This window comes from Notolepis coatsorum (assembly GCF_963971535.1).
Source record: "Notolepis coatsorum genome assembly, chromosome: 16".
Classification (NCBI taxonomy): domain Eukaryota; kingdom Metazoa; phylum Chordata; class Actinopteri; order Aulopiformes; family Paralepididae; genus Notolepis; species Notolepis coatsorum.
In genome coordinates, this window is record NC_140180.1 from 7,717,903 (window position 1) to 7,734,568 (window position 16,666).

The 16,666-nt window shown below is 44.4% G+C and overlaps 1 protein-coding gene across 2 annotated transcripts in view; it reads right to left on the reverse strand.

The window, feature by feature from the left end:
* fmr1 (fragile X messenger ribonucleoprotein 1) overlaps nt 1-16,666 on the reverse strand; it is a 72,218-nt gene that overhangs the window by 38,373 nt on the left and 17,179 nt on the right. For both annotated transcript variants that reach the window (XM_084331873.1, XM_084331872.1), the window contains exons 4-8: nt 10,919-10,990; nt 9,090-9,238; nt 8,297-8,390; nt 3,962-4,078; nt 2,421-2,591 (exon numbers count right to left, since the gene is read on the reverse strand). In XM_084331873.1, coding sequence (XP_084187999.1) covers nt 2,421-2,591; nt 3,962-4,078; nt 8,297-8,390; nt 9,090-9,238; nt 10,919-10,990 — 603 coding nt within the window. The remainder of the gene's footprint in view (nt 1-2,420; nt 2,592-3,961; nt 4,079-8,296; nt 8,391-9,089; nt 9,239-10,918; nt 10,991-16,666) is intronic.

Here is a 16,666-nt window from a genome sequence, read left to right on the forward strand (position 1 = left end):
CCAGGCGCCAGCCCCCAACGGCAGGTTCAAAGACAAGTTCAGGCATGTCGGAACATGCCCGGAGTCAGCGTAGTGATACCAGACAAGGACTGCGGTTTGGGACTAGATATTCACTTAAGTATAAATACAGCGCAAGGTGCGCACACCGTGCTTCTTAGCTTCGTGTCTTCGTTCAGTACCTTACCCACCTTCACCACGAGTCAACGTGCAGTGAAGTGAGCAACCTTGCGTCTAACAGAGCATTGAGAACCGCGTGCGAATAGAATGGTAAAAGTGTCAGAGTTTAATGAAGTAACGTTGAGTTCGACTTAATCTAATGTGAAGTGAATAGTCGTTCATTTATTGTATATCGTGCGGCCACAGTTCGTTCGTGTGTAGCATTACCCAGCGGTTCGTCGTGTCTTTAGCTAGTGTACTTAGCCAGGGTGTGTGGCCTAAATACGTCGCCCACACCCGAGGAGTCCTAGGCGGAGAACCGTTGGACATGTACACAGGAGAATCGACGTCGGCGATTGCAGAACCATTACTGGTTGGATTATATTGATTTGGAACGTGGTACCCGGAGAAGAGCATCGTTGATTTCCACTGTCGTTTGGGATTCAACCTCGTGAGGATTACAACTCGGGCTGGCCTCGTGGACGGAGGCTGGCTAGCTGTCATCAATGCTGTCGAGCATTTGGATTACAATTATTACTTTGCTGCTGATCAAGGGATTTACAAGGACCGACTCCTGTACCTGGAGTCTCTTTATTCCTCATTGAATCAGACGGAGTACCCGAACATTCCTCTACCCTCCAGGCCTTACACCCCCGGAGGGAACCCATTGTCTCCAGGCGGTACCAGTGTTGCCCTATTGATTGATTGATTGATTGAAAACTTTATTAACAGATTGCAGAATGGGTACAATACAGTACAGCTCAATACACACAATTGTTAAGAGGATGCAGACCAGAGAAAGACTTTCGTCTTGTTTACATCAGGGTCCCCCATTTTCAATTCATCAGGACATATATGACATACATGACATACAGATAGTCAGTACTGCTACATCTATACATTTATGACATACCAGATTTGCAAATACAGTACTGTTTGTGATACAGAAGGAGTCAAGAAAAGGGAGTATATACATTTGACGTAGAAACTGTACATTGGAGGAGGTTGGGTGGGGGGGGTTGGGTACACTGGGATATTGACAACCATACTGGGTAATTTACATTGGAGGTGGTTGGGGGGGGGGGGGGGCACACTGTATAAACAAGCAAAACTGTACATTGAGGGGGGGGGGGGGAGACTCTGTACAAACAAACAAAATTGTACATTGGACTATTGACAAAACCATACTAGGTAAATGACTGTACATTGGAGGGGGTTGGGTTAGGATATTTACAGGGGCCAGTGTTGAATTGCAGTCTCCCGTAGGTGTCTCTTGAGAGAGGTTTTGAAAGTGGGTAGTGATCCACATTCCTTTACAGCTTTGGGTAGGGCGTTCCACATTGATGTGGCATAATTGCGAAACGTGTTTAGTCCCTTATTTGAGCCGAATCTGGGTTTAACATGATTTGTGGAGCTCCCTCTGGTGTTGTGATCGTGGTATTCACTGACCTTTGGGAAGTATTTTGCCATGTACATGGGTACCTTGGTCGTGTAGTGTATCTTGTAGACCAGGCCCATTGCAAGTTGCTGTACTCTGTCATCTACTCTAAGCCATCCTAGGTTGTCAAAGTGGGCAGGGGTGAGGTGGGTTCTAGGAGTAAGGTCAAGCAGTAGTCTGACCAGTTTGTTTTGAGATGTTTGTAATTTTGTTTTTAGCGCCTTTGAGGTGCTTTGGTACCATGAGGTGCAAGCATAGTCGTAGTACCCCTGAATGAGTGCTCCTGCCAGAGTCTTCAGGGTATTCTTGTTTACCAGAGAGGAGATCCGGTACAAGAATCGAGTTCGTTGGTTGACTTTTTTTATTACATTGGATGCCATTTTGTCACAGGAGAGATTAGCCTCTAGGATGGAACCCAGGTAGGTAATTTCATCTATCTAGTTGCTACTATACGACAGGTGGTGTCAACTTAGACCCATCGTAGGATTCCTGCTATTCTTAGTGACTCATGCTAGTGACTGACTTTACGTATATTCTTCGCCATACAAGCGCGACCCTAATTCTCATTCTGTAACCTAACGTTGCCTAATAATAATAAATTACCCTCAAATACTATTTCTTTGTCAATGCCGTGTTCTTGTGGGTGTTCACCATCTATATTTGATGTACTGTCTGGCCAGTAATTAAAGTACATAACTAGCAGTGGTTTAATCTATCACAATCTTTAATACAGTCAGGGTTTTGTAACCCCTCAGTTACAACTATGCTTAAAAAAAAAAGAAAAAAAAAAAGACAGAAATAAAATCATCCATCCACCCCTCCCTACCTCTCCGTATATGTGGAAGGTGCAGGTCTCCTCGTCCAGGTCGATGGCGGTGACCCCCGTGACCTTGCGGGCCTGTTGGATGTTGGCCCCGTGGGTGCCGATGGCCAGGCCCATCAAGTCGTCCCGGACCACAAACTGCTCGTGGAACCTGGACGCCAGCTGCCGGGAGCACTGGAGGGAGACAGACAGACGGGGCGGACAGAGGCGCTGAACGGACTGCGTTTATCATAGAGCGCTTTTTAATGGGTCTGCGGACGACTCAGGAGCACTTTACAACATGTGCCTCACGCTCGCTCACTCACACACACACACACACACACACACACACACTTCAGAAACAAACATAGTATCAATGAGAGCATCAATAATACACCTGAGTGAAGTCTAGTAAAAAAAAAATTAAATAAAAAAAAAAGTAAAAAAGAAAAAAAAATGTCTTAAGTTAATCGTGAGTTAATTAATAGAATCGGGCGATAACGCGTTAATACCTCGTAACTTTGACAGCCTTAATATATATATATTTATATGTATCCATATCTGTCTGAATATACCTGCATATAATCCCTCTATATACCTACTTATACACCTGCATTTATATATATATATATATATATATATATATATATATATATATATATATATATATATATATATATATATATATATATATATCCACATCTCTCTGTACATACCTGCATAATCCTTTTTACATATCTTTATCTATATCAGGGTTTCCGTTAGAAAATATTGGGGCCGGTCTCCGTGTCCTGGAAGATTTCAATCTCCCAGACAAATGTGAGAAATTCCGGTCAGTTTATTGAGCTTAACACACACACACACCGAGGGCGGAGGAGGTGCCAACCGGCTCATCGGGAAAGGTCAGGGGTCAGGTGTCTCGCTCAAGGACAATTCCGTTATGAAGTCGGGGAGGAATCGAACCGTTAAAAGATGGTAAATGGTGCATTTTATATAGCGCTTTTATCCAATGTTCCTCTCATTTGACCCATTCACTCACACACACACACACACACTCACACACACACTGAGGAGCGAGGCGCCAAACTGCTCATCGGGAGCGCTTAGGGGTCAGGTGTCAAGGTGAAGGACAATTCGATATGAAGTCGGGGAGGAATCGAACCGTAGAAGATGGTAAATGGCTGCATTCATATAACAGCTTTTATCCAAAGCGCTTTTTACAATTGTTCCTCTCGTTTCACCCGCTCACTCACACCTTCACACACCGACTGGCGGAGGCAACCGTGCGAGGTGCCGACCTGCTCATCGGGAGCAGTTAGGGGTTAAGTGTCTTGCTCAAGGAAGAGCGGGAGTCGAACCGGGAACCTTCTGATTACCAGACGACCGCTCTACCTCCTGAGCCACTGTTGCCCCCAGGAGACAGACGGAACGAAAGGAAGACATACAGAACAGTGTGTAGGTATGTGTGTAGGTGTGTGTGTGTGTGTGTGTGTGTGTGTGTGTGTGTGTGTGTGTGTGTGTGTGTGTGTGTGTGTGTGTGTGTGTGTGTGTGTGTGTGTGTGTACCTCTAGTTGTCTGCTAGCCTCCTGGTTCCTCAGCATGAGCGTGAGTTTGGTTCTCAAGCTCCTGAAGTGCATGTCACTCATCATGTTGGCCCGCTTAGTGGTCATCTCGTTCACCGACTGCAAAACACACACGTCAATCAATAAAACAATCAATCAATAAATCAATCAATCAATCAATAAAACATTCTTTGTGGATAAAGTTGAATATATACAACATTGAAAGAAAAAAAAGATATATATAGGCAGGCAGGCAGGCAGGCAGGCAGGCAGGCAGGCAGGCAGGCAGGCAGGCAGGCAGGCAGGCAGGCAGGCAGGCAGGCAGGCAGGCAGGCAGGCAGGCAGGCAGGCAGGCAGGCAGGCAGGCAGGCAGGCAGGCAGGCAGGCAGACAGACAGACAGACAGACAGACAGACAGACAGACAGACAGACAGACAGACAGACAGACAGACAGACAGACAGACAGACAGACAGACAGACAGACAGACAGACAGACAGACAGACAGACAGACAGACAGACAGACAGACAGACAGACAGACAGACAGACAGACAGACAGACAGACAGACAGACAGACAGACAGACAGACAGACAGACAGACAGACAGACAGACAGACAGACAGACAGACAGACAGACAGACAGACAGACAGACAGACAGACAGACAGACAGACAGACAGACAGACAGACAGACAGACAGACAGACAGACAGACAGACAGACAGACAGACAGACAGACAGACAGACAGACAGACAGACAGACAGACAGACAGACAGACAGACAGACAGACAGAGAGAGAGAGCACTATGTAAACAAAGCTGCGTGTGTGAGATACGCAGGTCCCCTTCTCTTTCTCTCTCTCCCTCTCCCGTTTGAGGAAGTCTTCCACTGTGCGCTATAGACGGGGCGTTAGTTATGCTCCCGAATCGAGAGAGTTAGAGAGGGGGAGAGAGAGAGACAGACCGAGAGACGACAGCCCGACGCGCGTGTGTGTATGTGTGCTCTGTCGCGAGGGTGTATCTGTTTCTCCCTCTCTCTCTCGCTCGCTCTGTCAAACCCCGTTTGGTGCGCTACAACCACAGAGCCAATCGGATCACTATCCGCTCCATCCTGGCCATGTGACGTCACGATGCGAGTCAAATCAGACCTGATTAAATGGAGCAGGAAATGAATGACCTGAATGACGGCAATCCGCCAATATGGTATTTAGAGACACAGACACATTGATACTAACTCCTATTACAATAATACAATGCTATACACTGAAGAAAGACATTTATAATGCATGTCCCCTTTAAACTAGACACTCTTTAGAACAGGGGTCTCAAACTCGCGGCCCGCGGGCCAATTGCGGCACGCTGGATGATATTTTGCGGCCCCCTACTTGACATCAAAGTTTAGTGTTAGTGCAGCCCGTGCGCAACTTTTTGCCACGTCGTTGTGCGAGTTGGATGTTTCATTTATCACTTAAAGTTGTAGGCTACCATAGCGCAGGCTCATGACAGCAACGTTACGTTAGTGACTTGGTTGAAACGTGATTCCGGAGTGATACCAAGTGGAAGGAAAATATGTCCAGTGCGTATGGCAGGCATCCTCGAAATTCTCCACTGTCTCCTCTGCAAGCAGTGCTTTGCCTGTCTATGTCTGTCTGGCTACTCTGGTCCAATCACATTCAGCGTCCCGTCAGCGTTTCTCCCCCCCCCACCCACAGTCTGCGAATCAGAGCAGAGTAGGGCGGGTCTTCACGGAATACGTGTCGTCTTTCAACGGGTCCGAGTCAGAGCGAGAGTTGACAGCGCATCTACAGGTAGTCTAATCTGCAGGTACTGTAGCTAGTAACCTAGTTCCCAGTTTTATCTCCGTGAGATAAATGTAGCTAGTAACCTAGTTTCGCCAGCAGGCAGTTAGTAGAAAAATGTGGCATGTTCAAAGATGGCCAGTAAAAGAAAAGTCGACAGTGACAATCGCTGCAATTCAAAGGTGAATGGACTGAAAAATATGCGTGCATCCTCCCAGCACCAAACCAATGTGCCTAATATGCCAAGAAACGGTAGCTGTTGTGAAGAGTGGCATATTTGAAACGCCACTACAAAACAAAACAGTTATTTTGATGCAGCCTTTCCTCAAAATTCAGTGCTAAGAACCACAAAAATAAATGGAATGAAATCATCATATCAAGCTGCAAGCAGAATTATTGTTAAAGCTATGTCACAACGAGAAAAAACAACCAAGTCCTCACTCAGTGGCATGGGTGTTGGCTAAACACAAGAAGCCATTCTCTGATGCATAAATAATTAAATGATGTATGACTGAAGTGATGGAGACCATGTTTGAAGGCAAACAAAAGCAAATCCTCCTCAGATCGCACAGCAACAAGAATAACTGAAATACTGGCTGATGATTTGATTAAACAGCTTTGTGATAGAAAAAGAAAAAATGCACAGTGCATTTCCATAGCTGTGGATGAGTCCACTGACACCACTGAGAATGCTCAGTTGCTGGTGTTTGTGAGGTTTTAGTGAGTTTGTGAGTAGATTGGATCAGTTGTACTTTTCTTTTGAATACTTTAAACCCTTTTTTTGTGGAATATTTGACGCAGCCCAGCCTCACCCAGACTCTACCTCCAGCGGCCCCCAGGTAAATTGAGTTTGAGACCCCTGCTTTAGAACCTTGATGACCAATCAGGTCACCACAATAATGTAGTTGTTCTGATTGTCTGATGTTTCTGTATTTAACGCACTATGACACTTGTGAATGTAACATATCGACGACACTGTAAATTAGTTTAACTACTTGTATTTATCAAGTATAAATAAAGATTGAATGAATGAATGGTAGGTCTTGTCTGACCATACAGGTAAAAAGGAGTGGTTGAAGCAGATTAGTGTTTGTACAGAGGTCTCTGGCAGACTCCGAACACTCCTAACCTGGTTTAGAATTCTGTTCTAGTTTTTCAGAAGTACTTAGAAGACTTTTTAAAGCCCCAGGCTTTTCTAGCTTAGAGAAATGCACGGCTGGCAAGGAAGAGTTGGCCTCCATCCTTAACCACCAGGGGGCCCCAGAGGCCGGGGTGCCCAGAGCACTCTGTTTCCAGAACATTAGAACCCTAATATTGGCCCAATAAGTGTCTGAATACAGGTCAACCCAGTCCTCCTTCAGACCTGGACTTTTTTCAGATCAGATTTGTATCTTTCTGATGTCTTTCTACTATCACCCTGCCCATACCTGTGCCTCCCCTTCCCATAGACAGGAGCATTCCACACGCAGGTCGTTTATCTGTCATTCCTGGAGGCAGGCCTTCACGAGCGAGGACCTATCCCATGTCTCGAGGCTTCCGCATAAAACTTTGAGAGATTCGCTCACAGAGATATTATATTTGGATATCTATTTGGATTCCCTTAAAGGAAAACTCCAACATTTTGGGAAATTAGCTTATTTGCCATCTACCCTGGAGTTAGACAAGAAGATACATACCCTTTTTCTTCTCTGTGCATGCAGTAGGAGTAGGAAGACGTTGGGAACTAGGCTAATGGAGGAACCTACTTCCAGTGACTGACGCTAAGCTAGGCTAACAGTGCGCATCTTCCTACTCCTACTGCATGCACAGAGAAGAAAAAGGTATGTATCTTAACACTCCAACATTTTGGGAACCCTGGAGTTAGACAAGAAGATGCATACCTTTTTCTTCTCTGTGCATGCAGTAGGAGTAGGAAGACGTTGGGAACTAGGCTAATGGAGGAACCTACTTCCAGTACCTGACGCTAAGCTAGGCTAACGGTGCTCGTCTTCCTACTCCTACTGCATGCACAGAGAAGAAAAAAGGTATGTATCTTCTTGTCTAACTCCAGGGTAGATGGCAAATAAGCTAATTTCCCAAAATGTTGGAGTTTTCCTTTAAGAAACGTCTTGAATGTTTGAAGTTATTCAATGAAAGTGTCATTACGTTCAATTAAGTTAACACGGTTTGATAATACAACAATACAATAATGTCAATAGTTTTCCTAAATCTTGGAGACGCCTCATGTGTAAGCTAGACAGACATTTCCCCTGCTCATTACTGTGCCAGAATATGTACTGTATGTAGTTAGGCTTGAGAGGCATTCTGGTCCCGGGAGACCCGTAGAAACTTTAGTTTAGTCTACTTCAGTCTGTGCGTCAGTGGGGGCTAATGTTTTCACACGTACCACGTAAAACTCCACCCCAGACTAACACTGGCAGCACAGAATGATAGAAGCATCCAATTGGCCGGAGTGTGTTGTGGAATGTAATTCTCAGGTCATTTAACCGGGGGCGTGGGGCTGAAACGAGATCCGAATAAAGTGAAAAAGAAAGTGGACCCACCAGGACGACCAGCTGCTTCTTGTCAGAGTCGTAGGTGACGTTGAACGCTCCCACTGCCTTCTTGAAGTCCTTGTGGCTCGACTCTTTAGAACACCTGAGCACAGACATATACAAATACAAGTTACATATACAAATACATTGTATGCATTCAAAGATTAAACTATAGCCAAATGTGCTAAATAACGTAACCTTAATAACTCTTCTTGTATAAAAGGTAGACAGATTGAGGCTGAAACGTTTAAAACAACTAGGCTACATTGACATTATGGATTTGCATTGTCCAAGGTTTACTAGGGTTTTTATGTTTAGGATTAGGGTATGTTTAGGGTTAGGGGGACTGGGGTTTTTATGTTTAGGATTAGGGTACGAACTAGGGTTTTTAGTTTTAGGATTAGGGTACGGACTAGGGTTTTTATGTTTAGGGTTAGGGTACGACTAGGGTTTTTATGTTTAGGGTTAGGGTACGACTAGGGTTTTTATGTTTAGGGTTAGGGTATGTTTAGGGTTAGGGTCAGGACTGGGGTTTTTATGTTTAGGGTTAGGGTACGAACTAGGGTTTTTATGTTTAGGGTTAGGGTACGACTAGGGTTTTTATGTTTAGGGTTAGGGTATGTTTAGGGTTAGGGTCAGGACTGGGGTTTTTATGTTTAGGGTTAGGGTACGAACTAGGGTATTTATGATAAATGATAAATTGATATGTATGTGTGTGTGTGTGTGTGTGTGTGTGTGTGTGTGTGTGTGTGTGTGTGTGTGTGTGTGTGTGTGCAATCGCACGTGCGTGTGTATAACTCACATCTGTCTGAGGTCTTCTGGGACGTCCAATTCGATCTTCACAAAAGAGGTTTTGGAGGCGGGACTGTTTGGATTGACGGGTCGTAAACGCTCCAATGTCACGATCTCATTCAGAGTTGCATCACACGCTGCATACTCTATAACATAGAACTAGAGAGAGAGAGAGAGAGAGAGAGAGAGAGAGAGAGAGAGAGAGAGAGAGAGAGAGAGAGAGAGAGAGAGAGAGAGAGAATGACATCACACGCGGCATACTATATAACATAGAACTATATAGACATAGACAGAGAGAGGGAGGGAGTGACATCACACACTGCATACTATATAACATAGAACTAGATAGACTAGATAGAAAAAGAGAGACAGACAGCACGGGGTGGCACGGTGTGTAGTGGCTAAAATTCAGAGAGGGCTGAAATAAAGTGTAAAAACTGAGGCTGATCAAAAGTTAAAGTTAAATATTTTGAAAACTAACTTTTTTGAATGAGTTTTTTTGAATTAGGGGTAGTTTGCTCTATAAGCCTTCGGCTTCAAACCTATCCTTTTCGTTTGTTTATTTGTGAAAATGTTCGAAAAATTATTTGTTTGTTTATTTATTTGTAAACATTCGAAATAAAATAATTCATTCATTCAAAAGTATAGTTTAATAAAAGTGTACTGCAGTAGAGAGCATTATCAATGTCATGAGTACACAGAGGCAGTCTGTCCCGGGAGATGCTGCCCACAAATCTAAATACAAGACGTTTTATACCATATTTCTCCCACGTACATATGCCAGGTGCACAACTTGGCAGAATGGCCTTCACTATAGGCCTGGAGACTACTGTCATTTAACATGACTAATCATACATTGAAGGAAAGGGTAAGAGAAATGAAATTAGCTATTACAGGTGGCACAGGGGTTAGCACTGCTGCCTCACAGCAAGAAGGTCCTGGGTTCAAACCCCAGCAGGGGGCCTTTCTGCGTGGAGCTTACATGTCAGTGTTTCCCCTATATGCATTCAGCAGCGTCGCTGCTATGAACTAGACTATTTAAAAAAAATTATATTAAAAAGAAATATATACCGTATATATAATTTTTTTTTTTTTTTTATCATTTAATTTTGGCTGTGGGGGGGGGGGGTGTTTAATGTAAAAGACTGACCAGAGGAAAAGGCTGCAGGGAGAAAGCACTGCAGGCTAGTCGATTTTGTGTTTTGAGCACAAAGTTCATCATAGATCTAGCCTCTTTATTTTGCCCTCAAAGTGCACCAGATTGATGCATTTAACTTTAAAATGTAAAAAAATAAAATAAAAAAAATAAAAGTCCGGGTGGGCATGCCCCCGGACCCCCCTAGAGGCACAGCACCGCTGCTGAATTTTTTTTTCAGGGGAAACACTGCATGTTCTTCCCTGTGTTCGTGTGGGTTTCCTCTGGGTACTCCGGTCTCCTCCCTCACCATGAAGACATGCACGGTAAGCAGGGACTACAGATGGAAACTAGCTCAAAGCTGGCACATTTACATTGATTGCAGTCCGAACACTAAACGCCCTGGCCCTACAGACGGGCAAGCATCCGACACTGACTGACACGGTTATATGCGACTGTCCTGTATGTATACTATTTATGTATTTATTGTGTGGATTGGGAGTTGGGAGGGGGGGGCGTTTGACGTTTCATGTTGATGTCCCAGTGCTAATTAACATTCTGTACCAAAAACAATTACCACCAACCATAGTTGTGTGGCATTAAAGTATCTTGTATCTTGATGTGGAAACTGAAGATGTTCATTAATGTGCACTGTCCCTGGGTAAAAATATTAATTAACAAACAGACAGACAGACAGGTCTCACCTCTCCTTTCACCATGCGGACCTTGGCCAGCCACCAGCCACATGGCTCCTTGTCATTGGCTCTGGAATACACCTAGCACACACACACACACATTAATTTTTTGCGTTCCAATCATTTTCAGCCACTGCATTTTACGTCCACGTCCAGGAAAACAACTGGCCGAATTCCATGTAGCTAGGATGAGGTTGGGATTAGTGGTGTGTATCTATCTATGTGTTTCTATGGGTTAGAGGTGTATCCATGTGTTTCTATGGGTTAGAGGTGTATCTATGCGCTTCTATGGATTCGGGTTTTAGTGGCGTCTATGTGTTTCTATGGGTTAGGGGAGTGGTGCCCAACCAGTCGATCGCGTGCTGGTTTCAAGTAGACCGTGAGATTATTTAGGTAGATCAAGCGCAAATCCGCGAGCCCAACTCAGATGGAGTTTTCCACCTGGCCGCTGTGTGTATTTGCCATGTTGGGCACCGAAAACCGGTTCTAATAGGAACCGGTTCCTAACTTCCGGTTCTGGAACCGGAAGTAACATATTTGAATTTCGATTCTAAATTTCGATTTTATTTTTATTTTTTTTATTACTTTTTTTTTTTTTTACTTTTTTTTTACTTTAATACCCTAGTTACAGTACAGCAACCAAATTAAACTGTATCAAGTCAACTGAAAATGTGAATAGTATGATTTTCTTTTTGAAATTAAAAAAATTATTAAAAATCTCCTTCGAAATAAGCTGTCACCTGTTTTGACCTGCACCTCAAAGAATCGGAATCGAGAATCGTTTAGAACAGGAATCGATATGGAGAATCGGAATCGGAAGCGGAATCGTTCAAATCCAAACGATGCCCAACCCTAGCCATGTCTCGCCCCTGCATCAACGGAGGCACAGTGTTCCAACACACATCATACATCCTGCGCAGGTATAATCACTGAGGCCACGTCTGGTCTTTTGTGAGTCAGAGGAGCGCAAAGTGCGGCGACGTGCATGCGCGAGCGTGCGTGACAGCCCTGTGCAGGTATATGATGGGGGGGGGGGGGGGCTTTCCAGGCCAAGCATATAAAGCTGATGATAAAGTTGATTAATTTAACCTGGACACTCGCAATGGATAGGTCCGTTGTCAGAAGCGGCGCGTCACGTTGCGTGTGTTCCAAATGCTGCCAAGAGAAAGGCAGAATTTAGTAAGTAGCGATACCAGAACTACTATGAAACGGAGTAAAAGAAGTTATGATCCTAAATACTTTGGCATATGGATTTACTTGGACTGGCCAAGAAGATGACCCGAGACCACAGTGCGTTTTGTGTTACGAGATCCTTTCTAACGAGAGCTTTAAACCAAGTAAATTACAGCGGCACTTGGAAACTAAGCATCCTGAATTTAAAACGGTGATTTGAAGCCCATCATCTGTAGCCACACAGAAGGGCTCATTGATTAATTTTGGAATTATTTCCCCGAAAGAAAGAGCACGGACAATTTGAACAACTGGATCCAAGATCCGTTCATTGCACATGGCGCTCGCAACAGGCCTCCCTCTGTCTGAGCAGGAGGCGTTGATCGATCTTTCGTGTGACGAGCTACTGAAAGTCAAGTTCACTGGACAGGCCCTCGCAAAGTTCTGGATATCAGACCGGAACGACTACCCAGTGCTGTGTAATGCTGCGCTGAGAAAGCTTGTCCCGTTTGCATCAACATACCTCTCTGTGAAGCGGGATTCTCGTCTCTGACATTAATAAAACAAATAAATGCAGACCTCGCCTCAGAGTAGAAGCGGATCTGCGCCTCTTTCTCAGCACAACACAGCCACGTATCATGGAACTATGTTCAAATGTACAAGGACACCCTTCCCATTAAGTCTCGTTTTTGTTTATTCTTGAAAAGCGCATGTGAACGCATAAAAAATGGCTAAATATGCCTTGGATCGCTTTATAAATGTGTATACAGAAACAATTCCGTTTGATAATATTCATTCATTTCATTATAATAACATTCTTGTCATTCTTGTAATTCCTACACTACACCGTTACAATGATATATAAAATATCATATTATATTATATACTCATTCAATATGCACATGACAGAAAATATTATATGCCATATAATATTTTCTGTCATGTACATATTGAATGAGTATTATTAATCAATTATTACTACTAATACTAGATACTAATACTAAAATAGGTCAAATTTGGGCTGGTAGCTCTCGGCTAGGTGGCAAATAAAAAAGTAGATCTTGGTTCAAAAAAGGTTGGGCACCCCTGGGTTAGGGTCTTTATAGTGGTGTATCTATGTGTTTCTATGGGTTCGGGTTTTAGTGGTGTATCTATGTGTTTCTATGGGTTAGACTACTTGTTAGGTGGGGCTTAAGTGTAAGAGATGAGGTAAATATAGACCAGATACCCCCACATTATTCCTATTACACTGTTACGCTATTACCCACTATTACACGGTAAGGCAAATATACGTGTCAAGTTTGGTGAAAATCGGGTGGTGGCCTGATGGTGGCGCTAGAGGAAGGTTCACAAGGTCACTAAAACCAATGGGATCCTTCCTCTTGGGGTCATGAATGTGCAGCGCAAATTGGAAAAGACTCGGATGAAAGGTATTCAAGATACACACTGCGAGGGGAGTAAACAAACATCTGGTGCGGTCATCTCTGTATCCCGTCCTCCTCTAATCCCTTCCCGTTTTATATTAATGTTAGACTATTAGAGGTTAAAGGTCACACAATGTACGTTATTGTTGTAGCAATGTAGGTGTAAATCAAGAGTTGAAAGATTTTTGGAGAAGCGCATTCTAAGTTATACCATATGTGGAGATGAAACTGATACTTTGTTTGCCTTGTCCCATATAAGACCTCGTAAATTAAGGCTCACTTCTCTTCTCTTCCCCTCTTCTACCCTTTCCTGTCCTTTATTCTAGTTGCAGTACTAGTGGGCCTACCTACTGATAAACATCTGCAGCAAGGGCGGACATTGCGCTCGTCATTCGTCACCAACGCACGAGACACCGGTATCGAATCCGGCTGTCGCCGTTGCCTCCGGCTTGGGCCGGCCGTCATACTAACTCAATTGGCAGAGTCAGCGGGTGGGAAGTCGATGGGTGGTAATCTGGACGTTGTAAACAGCGACTCCTACAGGTCGGTTGGGGGACGCCTGCACAGCAGAGACAGGAAATGGTGAAAAGATGTGACTGGCTGCCTCCACATGTATCGGATGGGACATGTGATGGGCTTCTATCCTCCCTACAACCGGCCAGTGGGGGGCACATGGGAGCAACGTTCAAGACAGGGGAGGGGAGAATTAGCATGGCTAAATTGGGATGGGAGAAAAATAGAAAAAGGAGAAAAAGTGGATCAAAAAAATAAATAAACATCTGCAGCACTGCACACTTTTTAGAACTGTATATATAGTCATCTTTATTAGTCATATTTTATCTTATTCTATGCTAATTTTATTTATATTATTGGATGCTGCTATGGTTGAGGAACCACAACAAAGTGAATTTCACTCTTTTCTTGCTGTAAAGTACTGAATGACGTGACAATAAAAGGAATGTGATCTGAGGAATCTGATCTGTGTGTTGAACTATCGTCAACGCCTCCTGGTCATATGTTTTGAAAGTCTTACTTTTTAATATTATCATCATCCACATTAACTCAATCTGCGCCGTCCACGTATATATACGTGTTTGCTCGACAACCGTTGAACGCCAATCACGTATATATATTTATTTTTGATTTTAATATTCTATTCAGTGTCACAGACCTATATGTTAGTGTTAAAAGGCATACTGGGACCCCGAGGGTGCAGTACCAGCCAGATCCTGCAAGGTGGCAGTATCGAGAGTGCAGTAAACCCTGTTCCAGACTGTGTGTTAAATTGTATTCCCTCCGGGCGCAGTATTTTGGGTCAGGCAAGTCTAGCGGTTCACCCGATCACATTGAAACGCGTCCAATGCACTCGATGCATGTGTTGTGCCGGATTATGTTGGGGACCAATACTGGAAATCGCGATTAGACAATTGGAATATTCTTTTTGGAATAACCCTGATCAAAGGTAAGGACTATCTGACGTCAATTCCACCTTGATCCTGCAATGATTTCATATCGATCCAGCTGATCAGCGTGTGTGGTGTTCAAAACGAATGCCGTTACTGCCGATCAAAGCATCAGAAACGACCCCCCCCCCTTTCATGCATTCATGATGAAACATAATACCTATTATATACATTTGATTTGGAAATAGTAGCGTGTCCAGGGATGAAACGCCAATGCTTTTAGCAGATTTCACGTAGCGCCCTACAACTCAGCTTTTCAGGAATTAGCCCGGATCACTCTGAAATTATACAATATTCACCATGGGATAACGCGCAAACGTATACATACATTTTTTTTTTTTTGCATGTTCGACGGAAGATACTGACGGAATGGAGTATTGTCTCCATATCTATAATATAGAATATAGATATAGCTCTACAAACAAGGTGACGCACCCCTATCTTTAAAGCGTGGCCCAGCTAGAACGGGATAAGGCTAATGGCTGGCAGTAAATGAGTTAAAGGAAAGCATCATAACATACACTAATTCTGTAATTGAAGGTTTGGCCTGATGGTGGCACTAAAGGAAAGGTCACAGGGTCAGCAACATCAATAGAGTGCATCCTACAGGGGTCCTGAATGTGCACCGCAAACTTGATAGCTGGATATTAATCCAGCCAGACGCATCATGGGGTCTTCCTGTAGTGTCATGGGGTCTTCCTGTAGTGGTGATGGGTCTTCCTGTAGTGTCATGGGGTCTTCCTGTAGTGTCATGGGGTCTTCCTGTAGTGTCATGGGGTCTTCCTGTAGTGGTGATGGGTCTTCCTGTAGTGGTGATGGGTCTTCCTGTAGTGTCATGGGGTCTTCCTGTAGTGGTGATGGGTCTTCCTGTAGTGTCATGGGGTCTTCCTGTAGTGTCATGGGGTCTTCCTGTAGTGGTGATGGGTCTTCCTGTAGTGTCATGGGGTCTTCCTGTAGTGGTGATGGGGTCTTCCTGTAGTGTCATGGGGTCTTCCTGTAGTGGTGATGGGTCTTCCTGTAGTGTCATGGGTCTTCCTGTAGTGTCATGGGGTCTTCCTGTAGTGTCATGGGGTCTTCCTGTAGTGTCATGGGGTCTTCCTGTAGTGTGATGGGTCTTCCTGTAGTGTCATGGGGTCTTCCTGTAGTGTCATGGGGTCTTCCTGTAGTGTCATGGGGTCTTCCTGTAGTGTCATGGGTCTTCCTGTAGTGGTGATGGGTCTTCCTGTAGTGGTGATGGGTCTTCCTGTAGTGGTGATGGGTCTTCCTGTAGTGGTGATGGGTCTTCCTGTAGTGGTGATGGGTCTTCCTGTAGTGTCATGGGGTCTTCCTGTAGTGGTGATGGGTCTTCCTGTAGTGTCATGGGTCTTCCTGTAGTGGTGATGGGTCTTCCTGTAGTGGTGATGGGTCTTCCTGTAGTGGTGATGGGTCTTCCTGTAGTGTCATGGGTCTTCCTGTAGTGTCATGGGGTCTTCCTGTAGTGTCATGGGGTCTTCCTGTAGTGTCATGGGGTCTTCCTGTAGTGGTGAGGGGTCTTCCTGTAGTGTCATGGGGTCTTCCTGTAGTGTCATGGGGTCTTCCTGTAGTGTCATGGGGTCTTCCTGTAGTGTCATGGGGTCTTCCTGTAGTGTCATGGGGTCTTCCTGTAGTGTGATGGGTCTTCCTGTAGTGTCATGGGGTCTTCCTGTAGTGTCATGGGGTCT